This window comes from Carassius gibelio, chromosome A23 (assembly GCF_023724105.1).
Source record: "Carassius gibelio isolate Cgi1373 ecotype wild population from Czech Republic chromosome A23, carGib1.2-hapl.c, whole genome shotgun sequence".
NCBI classification, from domain to species: Eukaryota; Metazoa; Chordata; class Actinopteri; order Cypriniformes; family Cyprinidae; genus Carassius; species Carassius gibelio.
This window is the reverse complement of record NC_068393.1, coordinates 9121031-9140220: the sequence shown is the minus strand read 5'-3', so window position 1 is coordinate 9140220 and position 19190 is coordinate 9121031. Positions and strand designations below refer to the sequence as shown.

Here is a 19190-nt window from a genome sequence, read left to right as displayed (position 1 = left end):
ATACATTAGCAAAAGTATTTTTTAAATACCTGTACCTGACAGGGAGCAAAGACTCCAACATAGGGGTTATATGATCACCAACCCTGCCCCCATATAGGATTCTAGATGCCAAATTTTGCACATATTGTGGTTTGTTAGGAGGACTCACAAACTCCAACAAGGAGAGCATTACAGTAGTCAATACACAAGAAAACAAAACAGTAAATCAGCTTTTCAGTAAAAGATTAAAGAAGGAGGTCTTGACAGTGTCCTGTAAAAAAGGCTTGAATGACAGGTTGGCTTTAAAGATGACTCCAACACAACACCATCAAATGACAAAGTTAGAGCCAGTAGTACACAGTTGATGTGGAGAGGTGAGGAGACTTCACAAATATTTAAACAGAAAATGATTAGACATCCATATCTTAATCTCAGAAATACAGATGGAAAAATGACATTCTGGTTTTGAATTAATATAAATAAAAAATGTACCAGGCTAACTAAAGGTCAACATGTCTCATCTTAAGCTACTGGCAGATCCTGGTCATAATGTGCACACGTATATCCAAGTGCTGTTTTATGCACCAAGCTACTGATGACTAGTAATGTACAGTTATAAAAGTATTTGCTACTGACAACCTCATTCTTATTTCAGAGCCAACCATCATCACATCTAAAGCCACCCAGCTGGATGTTACAGTGGGAGAGAGCGTTGTGATTCCATGCCAGGTATCTCGTGACCCTACCCTGGACGTGAGGTTCACCTGGTTTTTCAACGAGCAGCTGATCAATTTTGGAAGCCATGGGGGATATTTTGAAAAAGTTGGTGGGGTACGTGTCGTTCTTTTAGCACTGCTTCCTGATATTCATGTTTGTGGATTTGAAAATCTAACAGAATCTGTACATGAATCTGTAAATATCATTGGTGTTTTTGCTCACAGACATCTGCTGGTGACATTATGATTCGTAACATTCAGCTAAGGCATGCGGGAAGATACACATGTGCCGTCCAGACTAAAGTGGACAGTGCGTCTATAGCGACAGATGTTGTGGTACGAGGTAATGTTTTTCCAAACACAAAACCCCACTAGGTTGAAACCTAAAAATATGTTCAAACATATATATATATATCTTGATAAAGTTGTATCATTATTTCCTCACAGGTCCCCCTGACCCACCACTAGACATCAAAGTTGATGAAGTGACAGAGACAACGTCGTTTGTGTCCTGGAGTCCAGGCCCTGATAACCACAGTCCTGTCTTTGCTTACAACATTCAGATCCGAAGCCCTTTCTCCCTCGGATGGCAGGCAGCCAAAACAGGTGTGCATTGCTTTTATGATACCAGTATTTCATAAACAGATCTTTATCCTATGTTCAGACCTCTCATGTCAGGAAACTGAACACCAACTATCAGTTCACTGCAACATTTGTTGAAGTTTGCAAGCTGGTCCAATCAAAAGTTTCAGAAATACTCAGTGTTAAGTAGTAAACTTTGTTTTCTGGCCACAGTGTATAAACACATTTTCTGCTCATTTATTGCGAAATTTCTGTACAATCTTAAGGAGATAAGCATTGCATGTCCATGCATGATTTCCACACTGTATAATTTAAGAATCATTGTTGTCAGATTTACCCAGGTGTAATGTTTTCTAATAGTTAGCTGCTTGGTAATTGCTTGTTAACTTTTTGACCCATTTAAGGAAACACATCAAGATATTTGTTCCTTTTTAAGCACACACAAAAAAAGGTTAAACAATGATTTAAATTAACTTTAAAACTTTTACTTTGATATTATTACAAAGTGCAAGAAAATATACTCTCTTTACGTACACTGAATTGGTCTTTTATTTCATTAATAGTTAACAACAGTTAAATATGCATTTAAGATTAGAAGTTCACTAAAAGTTTGCATTCATTCTTTTTCACAAGGGTACAAGCAGGTAAAAACAAAAGGTTTTGGTTGCCTTTAATGCCAATCACTTGGTCACATCCTGACTGTCCATGTGTGGTTCCGAAAAAGCTGCATACTGGACCAGACCAGACCCTGTCTCTCCAGTCTCTAGCTCATTTTCCAAGTGATTGTTTTGTTTCTGGAAATAGATATTTATTGAAATATCTCTTCTTGTCTCAGTGCCAGCGTCTCTGGGAGGGCAGCAGTTGACAGCCCGTGTGGTTGAGTTGAGTCCATGGGTTGAATATGAGTTCAGAGTGCTGGCCACTAACTCTGTAGGCCCCGGGGAACCCAGCAAACCCTCACAAAAAATCAGGACCAAGGACACATGTATGTATATAGTTATATGTTTACTGTGATTACCAACCATAAAAGGCAAATCCTAAACACTAATTACACATTAAATACAACACCTCAAGGTCAGACGCAAGTAACATTCAACTGGAAAGCTGCTTTATAGAAAAATTTGAAGTTGGTTAGTTTTTCATGTTTAATATTATAAGCTGCTTGCTTTAAAGCAATCTATTTTATTAAGTGTTATAAATAAATGTGACGTGACTGGAGTGCTGAATTGCAAAGCTCATGCAAACATCCACACAGCAATGATCAGATGCATGATCAGATAACTGCTTTCTATATTTTGTTATTGAGAGGAAAGTTTGCAGAACATATTAACATATTCATTGAAATGATATTTGATAACAGTATACCTCTGCAAAGATATTTCCAAAAAAAAAAAATAGCTTTGCTGTGAGTATACTGGAGACTTCATAAGTTTTGGGAAAGTTAACAGAATTGTTCAAATAAAACAAGGCACTTCTACAAGATTTGATTAGAGTTCTCTTCCAACCATACTGTTTATTAAACCCTTTCGCTCAGAACCAGGAAGCCGTCTCTGTGGTATCATACTCAACAAATGGAGGTGAAAAATGCCCTGTCTGCACTTCTGGGGTTTCTCTTCTTGTAAAAGTATTTTTCTTTTAATGCTGCAGTGCCAAGGACGACCCCAGCCAGAGTCAGTAGAGGAGGTGGCAGTCGCTCGGAGCTTGTCATCACTTGGGAGGTAACAAAGCTCTCACTTGCACATTTAAGTGCACAAAATGTAGCGGTCAGTGGTGGACCGACCACTGGCCTGTTTCAAAAAACAGTATATATATTGTATATATTTATATATATACAAAAAGGCAGATACTGTTGTGATATAAAGATAAATCAGTCTTTCCCTTGCTCACTCTCTCACCCTTTTTCATCTTGTGTCTGTGGATACTTGTGGGGCTTTCCAGCCAGTCCCAGAAGAGCTCCAGTGCGGTCCAGGGTTCGGCTATGTGGTTGCTTTTCGCCCTCTTGGTGGTCAAAGCTGGATGCAGGCGGCCGTGACGTCTCCTGATGCATCCCGATACATCTTCAAAAACGAGAGCATCCCTCCATTCTCTCCGTTTCATGTGAAAGTGGGAGTTTACAACAACAAAGGGGAAGGTCCTTTTGGATCTGCGACCACTATATACTCAGCAGAAGAGGGTAAACCAATTTAACAATCTTAATTTAATATGCAGAGACATTTATAAATAAGCCATTCACAAGTCCAGTTCCTCAAAATGTTTAAAGGGGACACCAGATGAAATTTTCTTGGCTTTTTTGCATTTAGTTGGGTTTTTGGAATATCTGCCAGCTCAGGAAAGATGAACCATTCATTACTGTAGACTCTACTGAACACACTGTACTTCTGTCCCTCACAGCCTTGTTTTTATCCCTTTCAAAAATGAAATTTTTGGTGCTACCCTGAGGTCTACCACTACCCTAAGGTCTACTGGCTCAATCAGTGACATTTGTTTTGTTTTTACAATCGAAGATAGTGCAAGTGGAGCAGAAATGACCTTTAGGTATAAACAGGTATCTGAAATGCTCAGAATATTATGTTGCTGCAGAGTTGCTTTGTTTGGTTAGGGTAAATTGAATGTGCTAAATATTTGCTAGTGCATCACTGCTATTATCATGAGGCTAAAGATGCCGAACCATTACAGTAATGATTCTGACCACAGAGCCCAGTCGTGCCCCCAGTCGCGTCCGTGCCAAGAGCCTGTCAGCCTCAGAAGTGGAGGTCAGCTGGAAGCTTTTACCATGGAGCACCAGTAGGACACGCATAATGGGCTATGAGGTGAGGACTTAAATACTGTATATTCACACAATGACTCACACATGAGCACCTGAGCTCAGTGTGCTGACTACTGCACCACAGCTCCAATAAAGTTTAATCAATGAACGACACTTTGTGATGCTGATTATGACTGCTAGTTGACTGTGATTTTCAGCTGAGGTACTGGAGTACAAGGGACAGACCGGACACAGCCAGTGTGATGAGGACTGTGGGAAACAGGACATTTGTGGTCATTCGTGGACTGGACCCCAGCAGTACATACTACATCAAACTCAAAGCCTACAACAGTGCCGGGGTTGGACCTGATAGTGTTGTGGTGAATGTCACCACTAAAAGGCCCCGTAAGTGTAACATGGCCCCTGGCATTTGTGTGTTATTGTATATAACCATAACCATGTTATTGTTTCCATTTTATCATTAGTTTAAAATTTAGACAGAGTATCTGCAAAAGATTTTGCATTTGTTTTTGACAGTTTATAGTCCTATTAAGGAAAGTTAGTTCACACAACATGAATTCCTGTTCACCAAAAACATTCAAAAAGCATATAATAGTTTTTTTTAAGTAATCAATATGATTACCAAGTTTACCAAGTGATTATCAAGTTGTTGAGATTCAAATGAATTTATTTAGCAATTACCACATACGCACATTTGAGAAATTATTGTATGTCAAACGTAGGATGGTATCTACGCAACATTTTATAAATGTAGCCTCAGCTCTTAACAGCAAAGTGGTTTTAAACTGCTCTGAAATGTGACGTTTAGCTCTTTAAATGTATTTTATCAGCACCGAGTCAGTCTCCAGTGAAAGTCATATGGAATGCTACAGACTCTAAACTCATCCTCAAGTGGGATCACGTCAAGGCTCTGGAAAATGAGTCCGAAGTTATGGGCTACAAGGTATGAACACACAACCATCACTGCCTCTGGTATAAACACATCTGATGTCTATACCGCAACATTGTTGAATGTTTGATTCTGATTCTGGTTGACAGATTACAGTTCTGTATATTGAATAATGCACACCATGAATTGAACGGCTAATGGTCTGTTTCATATAAATTGAGATTTAAAGCAGCTGTCTTGTTTTCAAGGTAATGTACAAGCAAAGCAGACAGAGTCGGCCCAGTGTGGTGGAGACTAACAGCACATCTCTTGAGCTCTCTCTGCCTGTTGATGAAGATTACATCATCCAGATTAAACCAGTCAGTGAAGGTGGAGAGGGGAGCAGCAGCAAACAGATCACCATCCCCAGGATAGCAGGTCTGAACTTATAGCCCTTATGGAATTTATAACTGTTAGGGCCGTTTCATAGTCAACGCATCTGTACACATGCACGTCCCCGAGGCTACGCATCGTTACGCTTCGGTCGCCATTATGCGTCGGTGCATAGCCAAATGTGTCGTCCTAGTTTTTGATACGCGACGCGCCGATGCACGCAATACTATGCGTTGTCGGTGGGGGGCGATATTGCAAGTATTGTACATTAATTCAAGTATATTGTGTTTACAGAAGAAGAAGGTTTGAATACAATGGCGGGCGAAGAGGAAAAATTATGCGAACTTATACGTATTCATCCACATTTATCTCTGCAATGCCATTGTGATCTGAATATCACGCGACCCGACTCTACTAATATCACCCCGACTCTACTACCCCCTGTTGCGTGAGCGGTGTATTGCATACACGCATAGCCCGTGACCCTTGCGTTCACTGTTTAGATTATGAAAGGGAGCATGTCGCTCGCGTCACTCGCGTTGCTTGCTCGCGTTTCTCGCGTTGACTATGTAAGGGCCCTTACCCTTCAGTATGCTGGACACGTGCTTGTTGTTTTCTTAGGCTATCACATCAATAATGTCATTTTTGGTAATTATATAAATAACATAAAATGAGTTAAAATCTCTTTGGCTTATATTGAAGGAGAACCAGAATACCTATTGTTATTGTTTTAAGTTGTCTGAAATGTGATATTTTTACATTTTTCCTACTTATATTTTGCAGTTGCACATGTGGTTGGATTTGCCCCAGAGAGGAAAGCACTATCAGTGCTCGTAACACTATCACTCTACTGTACAGTCAGGACTTTCTTATGACAGATGAACTGAACTCTACAGCGGAGAGAACAGTACAAACATCTACAAGTGGAACCACTTGTCTTTTTCCAGTGTGTTTTACAAATGAGACTCTTCAGAAGGAAAGTTTTCCTCTCGCTTTTTAAAGGAGGAAGTTTGCTAATCTGGTTTTGATCACTGACACCAAAGCTGTCGAGACAGTGGAGTAGGATCTATCGCATTTTTGAGGGGATAAACGTGTCGACAGATGTTACCCACATGGTTTCCAACCAGGAATGGGATATTCAAGGGCATAAAATGACATACTGTTCACATACAAGGACATCTGTTTGAATAAGATGACTCCATATTCATCCATTAGACAGTTGGCAGTGGAGAAACACACATATGCCTTTTCCATAGGAAGGTGGGAATACTTCTTTGAAGATAATCTCTACTGCCATACCAAACAGACACATTGATTATAAATCCATCAACCCATTTAATCCGCTGTCCTCAAATTAAACAGTTTACAGTCCCCCGGTGTTGACATGCCCACCCATCTGTTTGAAAGACAAAGCTAATGCTGCTGGCCTTACTTATACAGTGAAAGAGCTCGAGCTGGTTGTTCCTTCAGTCATGCACTGAGATCTTTGTTTTGCTAGTGTGTGTGACTCTTTAATGAGAAACAGTATGTTAAATATCCTCAGGACCAGAACAGCCTTAAACAGTTGTCTTGCTATCTTTTCTGGCTTAGTATGTTCATTTACAATTCCGTTATTTGATGATGTACAATAGATATTTTGATTGTAAAAGACCAGCTTTTTGTTTTTTTCCGTTAAGGTGCTTTCTATAGGTTATAGCTGTGATCATTGAAGTACCTAGAACACAATGCCTATGTTCCATTTTCAAGCTGTTTAGCATGAACTGGCTCTGTAGTGGCTTGAAATACAGTATTTGAATGGACTGTCTGCTTTTAATAAATGAAGGAACACAAGTAATGTTCTTTAAGATATTTGTGAGTTAGTCGTAATCATTTATACTGTCATAGAATGCAAAATGTATACCTTCAGGGATGCAAATTCGCGAGTTGTGGAAAAGGTGAGAAGGTCAGAGGGTCTCCTGACGAGTTTGACATGCTTAAAGGTGCTGTAGGGAACTTTTGTAAAAAAAATATTTTTTACATATTTATTTAACCTGTCATTATGTCTTATATATATATATATATATATATATATATATATATATATATATATATATATATATATATATATATATATATAGTCTGCTTAAACTTTTTTGTTTACTTTTATATAATCTGTTTCACTTAGATCATCACATACTGTACATCACAATATTGTACAAGATCTGCTGCTACTTCCCTTTCATCACAACTTTTATATTACCAACACATTGTCTTTTATATTATATTTTATTGTTGCATAAACTGACTGAGAAAGTTTTGAGTCTATTAGCCTTTAAATTAATATTCCAAGTTATTTGGAACTTTTAGAGACGTAATTTATGGCATGCTTTCAGTTAAAACAGAAAGTGGTTCCGACCTAGATGTAGGCTATGTATCCTTTTGGTTAGGCTAATGATATTTCGTTATGTAAGTTTAAAAAGCGCGAATCGAAAGCGGGGGAAAAAGCCGCGAATCTGCAAGCATTTTTAGTTGATAGCATTCCACGAAAATGTATATTAACCCTAACGTGAAACTGGACAACTATCCCCCAGAAGAACTCATCGATCACATTATTCACGTAAGTTGAGTAGAATTTGTTCGGTGTCCATTTTGTTTAGCTGTTTCTTGCACCTTAAAAACTACTTTTGCTTCGTTTTTGCTAGTCAATTCTTATAAGTGATATAATGTTAAACTTAATGGTGTTGATGAATCAAGATAAATAATAATATAATGTTAATTTGAGGTACAATTATACTCTCCCTTGTGCTTAAAGTCAGAAGTGTTCTCTTGTGTATGTAATTACAGAGATATGATACTGTACATGGAGACCTATTCACGATTTGATGTAGGCTATATTCTTCAGTAAAGCACAAGAGGGCAGTGCAACAGAACTAATGCAACCATTTCGTGAACAAAATGGGAAATATTTGTACCTAAACCTTATACAGAATTTACAATTATCTGTTTTTATTTAACTCAGATGCAGCAAATAGCAAACTTGACCACATGGATGGATCTGATTTATTTCGAACACTGTACAGCAAACACACAAAACCAAGCAGTAGAAAGTAGAGGATAGCATTGTAAACATAAGTGTCTGCAGGTGGAATCTCAGGGGAATTGATGCTAAGAGTACTTTTCTAAGCTTATCTTGTTTTCCTCCAAATCTTAAGTGCAACATACAGCGTTTAAACAAGAGCATTGCCTTGTAAAGAGACAAAACTTTGTCATTGGCTTAGCAAATGGGCTGGCGTAAGAATGCTGCGGTTGATTAGGAATCCAACTATCAACCTTTGCATGGCACTTCTTTATATTCAAAAAGAGCTCACATATCCTCAAAAATCAGTGACTGATCATGTTGGAAGTATGACGTATACAGATTCCCCTTCTGATATCTGCAGGTTGTGTAAAGTGTTATTATTTTCACATAGTGCACAGTCCTGAACAAATGCATTAGTTACACAACAACAAGCCTTCACCGTGTTAGCAAAGGTTGTTAAGAGCTGTCCTGATCTTCTTTCATCCTGTAAACTTTTAAATTTGGCAATACACACAATTCGAAGCTCATTCGTCCGTTCAATACTAGAACACATATATGTCCTGTGTCATCCAGGATTTCTACTGCTTTCACAGAGGAACGTTTGTAAAGAGAATCATGGCTCAAGGGTCACGCTTCACTGAAAACCACAGGCTCATGACATTTACACATAAAAACGTCTCATATCTAACAAATCAGAACCATTTCAACAGCGTTTCAAAATCATTAGTTCATTGGCACAGCATTGTGTGGGAAGTAACAGTTTTTTTTTTTTTTTAAATCACAAAAGTTTCAAACATATAGAGCAGGATTTTGTTAAATATTGGCTTGGAAAATAATTCTAGTTTCTGAATAGAATTTTCTTCAAATGCTTAAATTTTAAATATACATGCACATAACACATTGCTTGATTATGCAAGTGTGTCAGTATGTACTGAACTCAAATTAGGTTTGGTTTCTTTGGACGTTTTCACAGTTTAACAATATGTTTAGGACATGAAATAGAGCATTCAACAAGCGAACGTTTGACTTTTTGTGTCGTGCATTTTTTATGTCATACTTGGGGATATTTCGAATCTAAAATTTAAAGTTTGATTACAATTGGTTCCCTGAAAAGTTTGTACTGTAAATTTGCGCTTTTGATTTGCCTCTTTTAGTGAAATCTAATGAGCATATGTAAGGGCTCCTTAAATAAAACAAACACAACTTTCTAGAATAATTAAAATAATAATAATAATAATAAAATCAGGGGGAAAAAGCCCACTATCTCCATATTATGTATAATATGGAAATTAATACTTTTCAGAGGACTGTCAAAAGGTTTGACAATCATACAGTAATACAGTCTCTCATTTTCCTCTCTGGTTTGTAACGACACTGAACCAGTTGTTGTATATGAAAACATTTTAAACCCTGCTTTGCCACATGCAGATGAGATTCAGAATTTAACATTCAGCAACATAACATTTGTTGATCAGAGAAGCACGACATACTGTATGTACGCTAGCTAGGCTTTTCCCTACAGTTCAGTATTTGCAAAAAGATCTGTGTTATATCTCAATGAACCCTAGAAAAACTACTCAATAGATACTACTGTCACTCCACTACGCTAAATCTTCAGCAATGTTCATCCAAAAGCCCCATGCCTCATGCTTGATGTTAGCATCGGGCTGTCGATAGTACGCTTGGTTAGTTTTCACATTCGTGAAGAAAAAGCAAGAGACTACAATGGCGGCTAAATCGTCTGATTGATGTGATGAGTCTGTCCTTCCTTAGCAGTCCTCCGCCAAGGAGACCGTGTGCCTCCTCAACCAGTATGTCCATGTTACCACAGCGAATGTAGACACAAAATAGAAATTACATGAGAAGGAATAGGTTCCGACATCTGGGAGGCAGCATGTGTTTGTGTGCATGTGTAAGTGTTAGTGTGGTGTATGTAAGTGGAAGCTAGAAGCTTAGAATAAGAGGTCTGTAGATGTTGGCGACCCACTGGCAGTCGTTGAGGAACACTTGCGTCCTGTTGAAATCCTGAGACCTGAGGAGATCAGGACTAATGGAGAGAAAAACAAATAGATCACGTAACACAATTATTTATTAAAGAACATTTAGAAGATCCACTTCATTGCCAATAAGTTATTGCTGTTGTAAGATGAAAAACTTAAGGCTTGCAATAGATTTTTAATAACTGCATGGTTTGCAGTGGAATGAAAGCATGTGTTTAGAGTTAACACACGGCGCTGACTGAACTGGTTTTGACATGTCATTACACCCTTGTCTAACTGCTGTACACCAGCAGGCTCAATATGACAGATAAACACTGAAGTGAAACCATAATATGCATTTTCGAAATGGATGGATTAATTGGGCATGCAGAGGCTAGCGGTGACAAATACCTTCGATTCCTCATGTGGATCTTGAGTGGAAGATTCTGTTTCCCTGACAACCACCGCCTTGGTAACCAACATGTCAGGGTGCTGTTGCTTGGCTTCTTTTATTGCCATGGCAAGCGCCTGTGAAAAAGTCATTTATTTCTCAAGCTTAATGAGAGGAACATGCAGCTATTGAATTAGTAATATGCTTTCTAATTAATTTGTGCTCTAAAGTCATCATGAAAGAGAAATAGCTTTTTTCTTTCCTAATGTGATGTTGTGAAATCGCTTCTTTTAGGAAGAAAATTGTTGATTTTGTCCATCAAGAATTGGTTGAATGTTTGCTAGTTGCTGACGTCTCATTTGAGTGACAAATTTCTGGATGGGAGGAATCAATGCCCAGCCCTCACACGGTCATCAGAGATTTTCAAGAGATTTTGTTGCAATGGTAGGTAAAGGTAATGATTTTGATTAAAGATTAAAAGGGCATTATGAGGGTATTTTTACTAAAAACATGATGTGACTAGATTAATAAATTATAATAATTACAATAACTGCAATATTCCATAAAATATAACAACTGTCAATTTTCACTTCATGGTGAGTTTAAAAATTAAAATTCTGTCATCAGTTACCGAGAGCCTAATGTCATTCCAAACCTGTAAGACCAATTGTCTATTGAAGGGATACTCATCCCCAAAATGAAAATTTTGTGATTAATCACTTTCCCCCAGGTCGTTTCAAACCCTTAAACGATTTGTTTGTCTTCGGAACACAATTTTAGATATTTTGGATGAAAACCGGTAGGCTTGAGACTGTCCCATAGACTGCCAAGTTAATAACAGTGTCAAGGTCCAGAAAAGTTATGAAAAGCATCGTCAGGATAGTCCATCTGCCAGCAGTGGTTCAACCGTAACGTTATGAAGCGATGAGAATATTACTATTCTGACTATGCATTTCATACTTTTCTGGACCTTGACACTGTTATTAACTTGGCAGTCTATGGGACAGTCTCAAGCCTACCGGTTTCCATCCAAAATATCTAAAATTGTGTTCCGAAGACAAACAAAGCTTTTACAGGTTGCGAACAACATGGAGGTAAGTGATTAATGACAAAATTGTAATTTTGTGGTGAGTATACCTTTAACAGTTCTCTACATGCATATTGGCTGAATATCAGTATAAAGCACATATCAATGTCTTATTCTGCATTACCATATTTTAGATGATTCCTACCCTATACCTAAACATAACAACTACCTTAACCATTAATAAGCAATAAATTAGGAGTTTATTGATGCAAAGGTCGTATTTGATAGTTAGTTAGTTAGTTAGTTAATGATAATGGTCACCAAACTGAAGTGTGACCGAGATTTCTGTCCATCTATGCAATTAGTGTAAGTAATTTAAAAATTTCAAGCTCTAAAAAGTGTCATACAAGAAATCCATATGACTCCAGAGGGTTAATCCTGATTTGATGACGCAATGTGATTGCTTTTAGCTTTTTAAATGAATTAACCCATTAGTTATTTATTCACAAAATATTTTATCACAGGAGAATCTCACTGCATGGCTGTTCACACAAGAGCAGACTATCTCGCGATGCAACTGGTCACGGAAGCACTGGAAGAGGTTATTCCACTTTCAGAGGATGGACAAAAATATATTGGGGGTTTTTTTATGTATTTTTATTTGTGTCCTAAAAATAAATGAAAGTTTATGGGTTTGGAATTATCTGAATGTGAGTAAATGGTGAAAAGATATTAATTATTTATTGAATTATTCCTTCTAGAGCTGACATAAATCATAGTTCACTAAGATGCTTTACAAAATAGCCAGCCCTAATTCCTTCTGCACCTACCTGATCTTGATCAACATCATCATCACCAGTAATGATGATCCTCTTTTCAATTCTTGTCTCCGAGTAGCCTCCCTTCACCGTCTAAAAAACATATATGTACATTTTCAATCCTCCAAGAAAACTTTTTCTAAAAAGATGCTACCAGGAGATACTTTTTTTCAGATACCTTAGTAACATGAGTTGTAGTGGCTGACGTTACGTTCTCGGTTACCATTAGAGGAGAGCCATCTCTAGCTAATGATCCCAGGTTCACCTGTTCAAGAATATAATGAATAAACACTTGTCAAAGCCAGAAAGCTATAAGGTAGTGTTATACCTCACAAATAAGGCAAGCCATCTGAAGCAAACTCTAGAACTAAAGTTGGAAATAAAAGCAACAGACAAAATGACAAAGCAGAAGCAAAGACACAAGGAGGTTTGGACAGTCAAGCTCAACAGATGAAAATACTCACAGGAGAGATTCTCTCCGTCATAGAGTATGTGGCCTCTCGCAAACTGCTGATACCATGGTCCTAAGACAGCAAACACAGAACTTACAATCTATATGAGAACCACCACGGTGCATGTAAGTATTAAAAGAACATAATAACACTTACTTATGTAATTGATGATAATTGACATAATTACAGTCTTCAGACCATGTTCCTCTATGGTACAGTGACATATCACCAGTAAAGTACATATGATGAGCTAAAAGGTCTTTACCGGGTCTGCAATCTCCATTATGGTTGTGGTGACCTCAGAGCCATTGGGCTGCGTCTCGATCTTGACCTCGGTCTTCCTAAGAGCTTGGGAGGCAATGATTTCACTGCTCTCTCTGCTGAGAGGATGGAATGGGGGTGACTCCAAGCTCTCCCGTCTCATCAACTGGGTATTAGCTTGGTCTGTAGAGTCTTTCCTCAGGGCTTGGGCAGCTTTCACCGACCGCGGAGCTTTCTTAGGTACAAAAGGCTTGGGAAAGAAATGAAACAGATTGAGTTCAAACCTGGAAGTAATCATGAGATTTAAGAAACACAGTGCCAATCAAATGATCTTGGCAGCATACGTTGAGTTATGGTTAAAAAGAAAAGAATAAGAAGCAATGAAAAACATAACAAAATTCTGAAATCAAAGAAACCAAACCTGAACTGAATGACTGAACTATGGAGGGCAGCATCAAATGGAATGGAATTAGCATCAATCATGAACTCAATTTCCAATGTAATTTTATGCTTTGCTCTGATGCCCTGTAGAATGTGAGAAAAAAATGGGATGTGACTGCATCCATCAGCACATTTACACATTTGCTCTGACCAGTGATTGGGCAAGCCAACCACTTTGCTGAAAGAGAAACTGTAGGACACTTGTCTACCTCCGGTTTACGTTCCTCCTGTGCCTTGTGTTCTACAACAGGCTTTGGTTTCTCTATGGGCCTCTGTACTTCTTCGGGTCTCTCCTCTGGAAAGTAGATAGGATCTGCTCCCAGTATAAAGGCTGGATGGGTGGTACGGTCAGAGAGGCCAAACTCAGGTGAGAAGTCTTTCTCCCCCAGCTCAGTCATGCCTCTAGAAAATTCCTCGATACCCGTTTGGAAGTCCATGAGCACAGTGAAGTCCACCTCAGCCTCCAGACTGGACGTTGAGCTAACAGTGATACTCGAGCATTTGCGCTCAATGCCCAGGTGGGTCTCCTTCAGGTACAGAGTGTCAGGATCAGGATCATCTTCCGACAACGATCCCAAGTGCCTCTCCCAGAGATCTCTCTGAAGAAGCAGAAAAATAGGTCTTGGTGCAAGGAACCAGCTATGCTACAAGAGCAAATGTTGATTGACAAACAGGTAAAACAAGGCAGTGTAATGGATGTTACATCATCTTCACAAGACAAGAATGAGACAACATTGTGGTGACTGATGGTTAAAGAGTCTAGTAGGGATGCAGGAGTTAGTTCAAAAAAGACTAACTGAAATGTCAGAAGTGTTACATGTTTCTGAGGAACAACTGAGACAATAATATACTGATATAACATTTTCACCCTAGGGTAGAGTACTGCAAATCTATACGTTTATTCCTCCACAGCAATTTCAGAGTTTCTAGACATTGTTATAACTTCATGTTTAAGGTACACTCCACTTTAAAAAAAAAATAGGCTAATTTTCCAACTCCCCTAGAGTTGCAGCAGGCGCAGTGATATTACTCAGTGCCTGAAAATAGTCTCCAGCTAGTTTGTATAGTTGGCGCAATAGCAGAGTTGCTGGGGACTATTTTCAGGTGTTGCGTAACATCATTGCGCCTGCACGCACCCATAATATGGAATTAAAGTTCCTTGATTATTAAGCCGGAAAAAGAGTATAGTTCCTAACTATATCAGCCTAGAAAATCACAACTTTTCATTTTCCGTCAGTCTTGTATACAAGTACGATGTAACTACAGTACGATGTAACTACAGAGGAGTCAAGTTTTAAATAGGAAAAATATAGAAACTCTTTGCTCATTTTTGAGCGAGATGCTAACGGTCTAATCAGATTCAATTATTTGTGCTACCACCGGAGATCAGCTGAATGGATTCAAAAGGGTGAAACTTAACTGTTTACGGGAGTTGGAAAATGAGCCTATTTTGAAAAAAAGTGTAGTGTTCCTTTAAATTTATGCTAAGTGTGGCAAGTCTATTACTTCTTAAGCAGTGCCAAGGAATCAATGCATGTGGTGGATGCATTCGATGGCATTTCTGTGTAGGACTGTTGAGTAGGATGGTTTTGATCATGCAATTAATTCATGCTGTGAATATGAGAGCAGAAGACAGAAGACACATTCTAGTGCTTATGTGTATCAAAATGTGAAAGTCAAAGCATTTGGATTAGCAAGAAGGCAGCGGTAGCTAAGATGAGTGGAAAAAATGAGGCACCTGGGCTTCCTCCTGAGGCTCCGCATGAATTGCTGGAGTGGGAAGGGACTCCTGGAATATGAGATGAAATAATAGGAAGAGCAATGCAAAGTTAGTGCACTGAAATTTGAGATAACAGGGAAGGAGCCCAGACTAGGCTCTGAACCAAAAACCAGACATTTATATAACTGACCGGATACACTGACACAGATACAAATGTATAGACAGCAAGTCTTAAACAGTTTAAACTAGAGCGTACAACATATTGCACCACAACAATTAAAAGTTTAAATATATTATGGCAGCTGGTGCAATTTTGCACTAAGTGCAAACTTTTAATCAATCAGAACATTATATCTATTTTAAACATCATTTTGCATGGTTATTCATCAGGCTCTTCTGGTCCAAAATCGGTCTGTTGACAATAGATTTTGTCAGTTTTTTATTTTTTATTTCTTTTTATTTCTTTCAAGTCTCAATGTTGAGTGAAATAAGGAAGCATTGACTTTGAAAACAACTGCTATATACTGAAATTGCAGCTCAGTGGGCTTTAACATAAAAAAGAGAAAGCCCTCAAGGTTCCCTGCAGTTTGTTGCAAAATAAATTATTGACCAAGTTATTTTTTTTTTTTTTAGCCGAATCAAAGAGCAAATTCAAAATCCTTAATCATGAAGCTGGGCATATTATCTTCTAAATGACAGATAAAACCGTTCCTTGTTAAATCAACTTTCAGAACCCTCCTTGTAAACAACAAAATGGCCATTTTTGAAAGTCTTGCCGAAGCCCTTTTGTTTGCAAAAATGGCATTTTAGCATTACAATATGGTGCACAGGCCTTTGATTCCTTGCAACAACCATTCCCTTCATGCCTGGTAAGAGGGAATCAGAGAAAGAATGTTGGAAGGAAAGACCGCACATCAGGTGAAAAGTTAGTGGAACGGAAGCCTGGAGATTAAGCAATGGAGATTATGTGGAGGATCCTAAGTGTTTCTCAAATGCGCAAGCAAATGTTGAGCTGTGCAGAGGAAGGAGAGGAAAAGGAAGTGGCACGTTCTCAACCAATCAGACAGCGGATACAGTACCTCATTCTTCTATTAGCCAATGCTACGATTACACAAAAACTGACTATTCTACTCATCTCTCCTCAGAAACAGGTTGGTAATGTATACTGGCATGTGCATTATGTGCATGTGCAAAACTATAGATATGGAAGTGCCGTTTCATGCGATGCCTTAGTTCCTGTGAGTGACAAGCAGATTATCAAGCAGTTGTTACCACTGGTTTCCTCTTGGAAGATTCCATTGTGGAGCTCTTGTGAAGACTGTTGCCAGAATCACTTTTGGTGATCGGTTTGGTACGTGTATCTCTTGCCCACTGGGATTTTACAGGTGGGTATAAAGGGGGAATCTGGTCAAAAGCTGGAAATGCTGAATTGGTTGGAAAGTCAAACATAAACAGTGGATCTTCAAAAAGAAACTGATCTTGTTCTATACTAAGTCTGTGGTCTGCATTGTTCTTGAGATCCCTTAATTGGGGCCTGTCTTGAAGAGACTGACGGCTATATTCTCGGACTTCCCTATTGTGACAATTACTTGCCCAGTCGTGCTTGGCAAAAGTTCCAGTGCCTTCTACAACTGCAGAGTTTTTGAGCTGTGACAAGCTGTCCAGGGCATTCTCAAACCCAACTTGCTCTACCTTAGACTTGGTATCTTCACTTTGATCAAATGATCCTGAAATGCTTTTTTCATTTGGTTGTCCTTGCAGCTTGGCTCCTTTACTGCCTTTCAACTTCTTTGACCTCTCAGGCTTCAGTGGAACAATTCGTTTCACCTCAGACTGTGATGAGTCGCTTGCAGTAGAATCATGTCTCTGGATTATTGAGCTTTTACTCTTGGAATCCGGATTAGATGTTTGCTTCTGTAAGGTAGCTCTGGTGTATTTTGCTTCTGTTTCACAGGATTGTCTCTCCCACCGGTTTTCATTATATTGATCTCTCATATATATACCACACCGGTTTTCATTATATTGATCTCTCATATATTTATCTATGGCTGCATTGGGAGAAGCCTCTCTGAAGCTTCTCACTACATACCTTGGCAAGTCTTGATTTGTGGTGTTGTCTTCTCTATTGGTTACTCCCATGTACTTTTTATTGCACCAAATTCTCTCTGTTTCATATTCATTGCATCCATTTGTATGAATGACATTCTCTGACAAGGATCTGTCCCGAGGGTGCCCATTATCAAATGGTTTCTCCTCCAAAGAACTGGCACCCTGGAAATGGTTGTACCTTAAACCAGGGCTTTTAGCGCGATTTCTCAGGGGCTTCTCTGGTGATAGGATGGTTTCTGTTGAGTTCCTTTTTGCTACACTTTGTTTTATTCTTATGTCACTGTGTGTGGCGATGGTTTTCTCTCTCGTTTCGCCTTCTGTCTCTTTGTCGAATCCAGTGGCTAATGAAGCTACCCTAGGACTCCTGCTCTTTTCATCGTTTTTAGTGAGGGGCAGGTTTCTTTGACAACCTTCTTGCTTCTCAATCAATACGGAATCCTCTGAGGCCTATATATCAATAGAGTGAACAGTTTCAATGGCCTGTCAATGCCAACAACACCCTCTTCTGTAATTTGTATAGCGCAAATATTTGCAAAATGAATAATAAAAAGAAAATCTTATGATGCAAGATAAAAATTCATTGATCTGAGGAGGAAAAAATAATGTAATCAAGTTACATTTTATGTAAAATGTTGGATGGATGTTTTGAAGTTAAACACAAAAGGGAGACATTGGTCTACATAAGTACATAAAATGCCATTTGCTGTTTTTATTGATCAATACCATTGTCTTAATAACACTAATTAAAGAAAATGCGTTCATGCTGTGTTCAAATGAACCACTCCAGCCAAATTCTATTACAGTTCAAAATTGCTGCTAGCACTTGACCAGGGGCATGACATGAAATGGTTCAATAGCATCCACTTAAAGAGAGATTAGTTACATAAAAAAGAGTGCATGAATAACGAATCAAGCATTAGGCACACTAAATCCGAGACCGATACTGACATAAATCTGAATAATCCTCAACAGTAATCTTAAACTAGTATCAGACCAAAATAACACTAATTATATAGCATCTTGCTTTTTAAAAAGTCACCACGCCATACAATCCCTTGCAGGTACCAATTACTCACAGATTTTTTCTCCGGAGTGCTACCAAATGAGGCTCCAGAGAGACGTTTCTCTCTGTGGACCAGTTTGCTGTTGGGCTCTCTCAGCGCTCTTTTCAGTTCATTGATGCTGGCTTGATGTTTCTGCAACACATCCTCTGGTTTATCCAGGAACTGCTATAAAACAAACAGGTCAATCGGTAGAACCACTTACCTTCAGCAATTACTTAAGTGAGGGCTTTCTGGAAACCAGCACAGCTGTTTACAAATGTTTATCTAACTGGGGTAAGTGCATAATAAGTACGCAAATGCAAACATCAGGCACATGTTCTATTCTTGTAACAGATGTATAAGCCTCCCAGTTAGAAATGCACATTGAAATAATAGAAGACTCCAATAAATCAATACGAAATGCAACTGAAGTGCACAAAGTGTGAATAAAATGATCTGTTTTATCACTTAGACACTCTATTTTAGACGCAACATAATTTTAGTCAACACTCTAACATGCTGTGTACAGTAAATATCGGAATGCCTACAGATCATAGCAAAAATCTGTCTAAATGATTTGAGCCCA

The 19190-nt window shown here is 38.6% G+C and overlaps 2 protein-coding genes across 9 annotated transcripts in view; one reads left to right on the top strand and one right to left on the bottom strand.

Annotated features, from left to right (window-relative positions):
- LOC127944359 (contactin-4-like) overlaps window positions 1-7149 on the top strand; it is a 48915-nt gene extending 41766 nt beyond the window's left edge. The window contains exons 12-22 of the mRNA XM_052540236.1: window positions 635-810; window positions 921-1038; window positions 1143-1301; window positions 2113-2262; window positions 2925-2995; window positions 3216-3450; window positions 3972-4087; window positions 4242-4428; window positions 4875-4987; window positions 5182-5350; window positions 6089-7149. Of these exons, the coding sequence (XP_052396196.1) occupies window positions 635-810; window positions 921-1038; window positions 1143-1301; window positions 2113-2262; window positions 2925-2995; window positions 3216-3450; window positions 3972-4087; window positions 4242-4428; window positions 4875-4987; window positions 5182-5350; window positions 6089-6180 (1586 nt within the window). The 3' untranslated portion in view covers window positions 6181-7149. The remainder of the gene's footprint in view (window positions 1-634; window positions 811-920; window positions 1039-1142; window positions 1302-2112; window positions 2263-2924; window positions 2996-3215; window positions 3451-3971; window positions 4088-4241; window positions 4429-4874; window positions 4988-5181; window positions 5351-6088) is intronic.
- A 1181-nt stretch (window positions 7150-8330) lies between these two features.
- The window catches only part of LOC127945017 (band 4.1-like protein 1), a 47496-nt gene continuing 36636 nt past the window's right edge, over window positions 8331-19190 (bottom strand). For 4 of the 8 annotated variants that reach the window (XM_052541515.1, XM_052541518.1, XM_052541520.1 and 1 more), the window contains 9 exons: window positions 18638-18790; window positions 16725-18008; window positions 13942-14331; window positions 13296-13541; window positions 13043-13102; window positions 12757-12843; window positions 12591-12671; window positions 10754-10870; window positions 8331-10410 (listed from right to left, as the gene is read on the bottom strand). In XM_052541515.1, coding sequence (XP_052397475.1) covers window positions 10405-10410; window positions 10754-10870; window positions 12591-12671; window positions 12757-12843; window positions 13043-13102; window positions 13296-13541; window positions 13942-14331; window positions 16725-18008; window positions 18638-18790 — 2424 coding nt within the window. In that variant the 3' untranslated portion in view covers window positions 8331-10404. Of the gene's footprint in view, window positions 10411-10753; window positions 10871-12590; window positions 12672-12756; window positions 12844-13042; window positions 13103-13295; window positions 13542-13941; window positions 14332-15470; window positions 15522-16724; window positions 18009-18637; window positions 18791-19190 lie in introns of all 8 variants that reach the window. The other 4 variants (XM_052541521.1, XM_052541522.1, XM_052541516.1 and 1 more) reach the window with 2 other exon arrangements.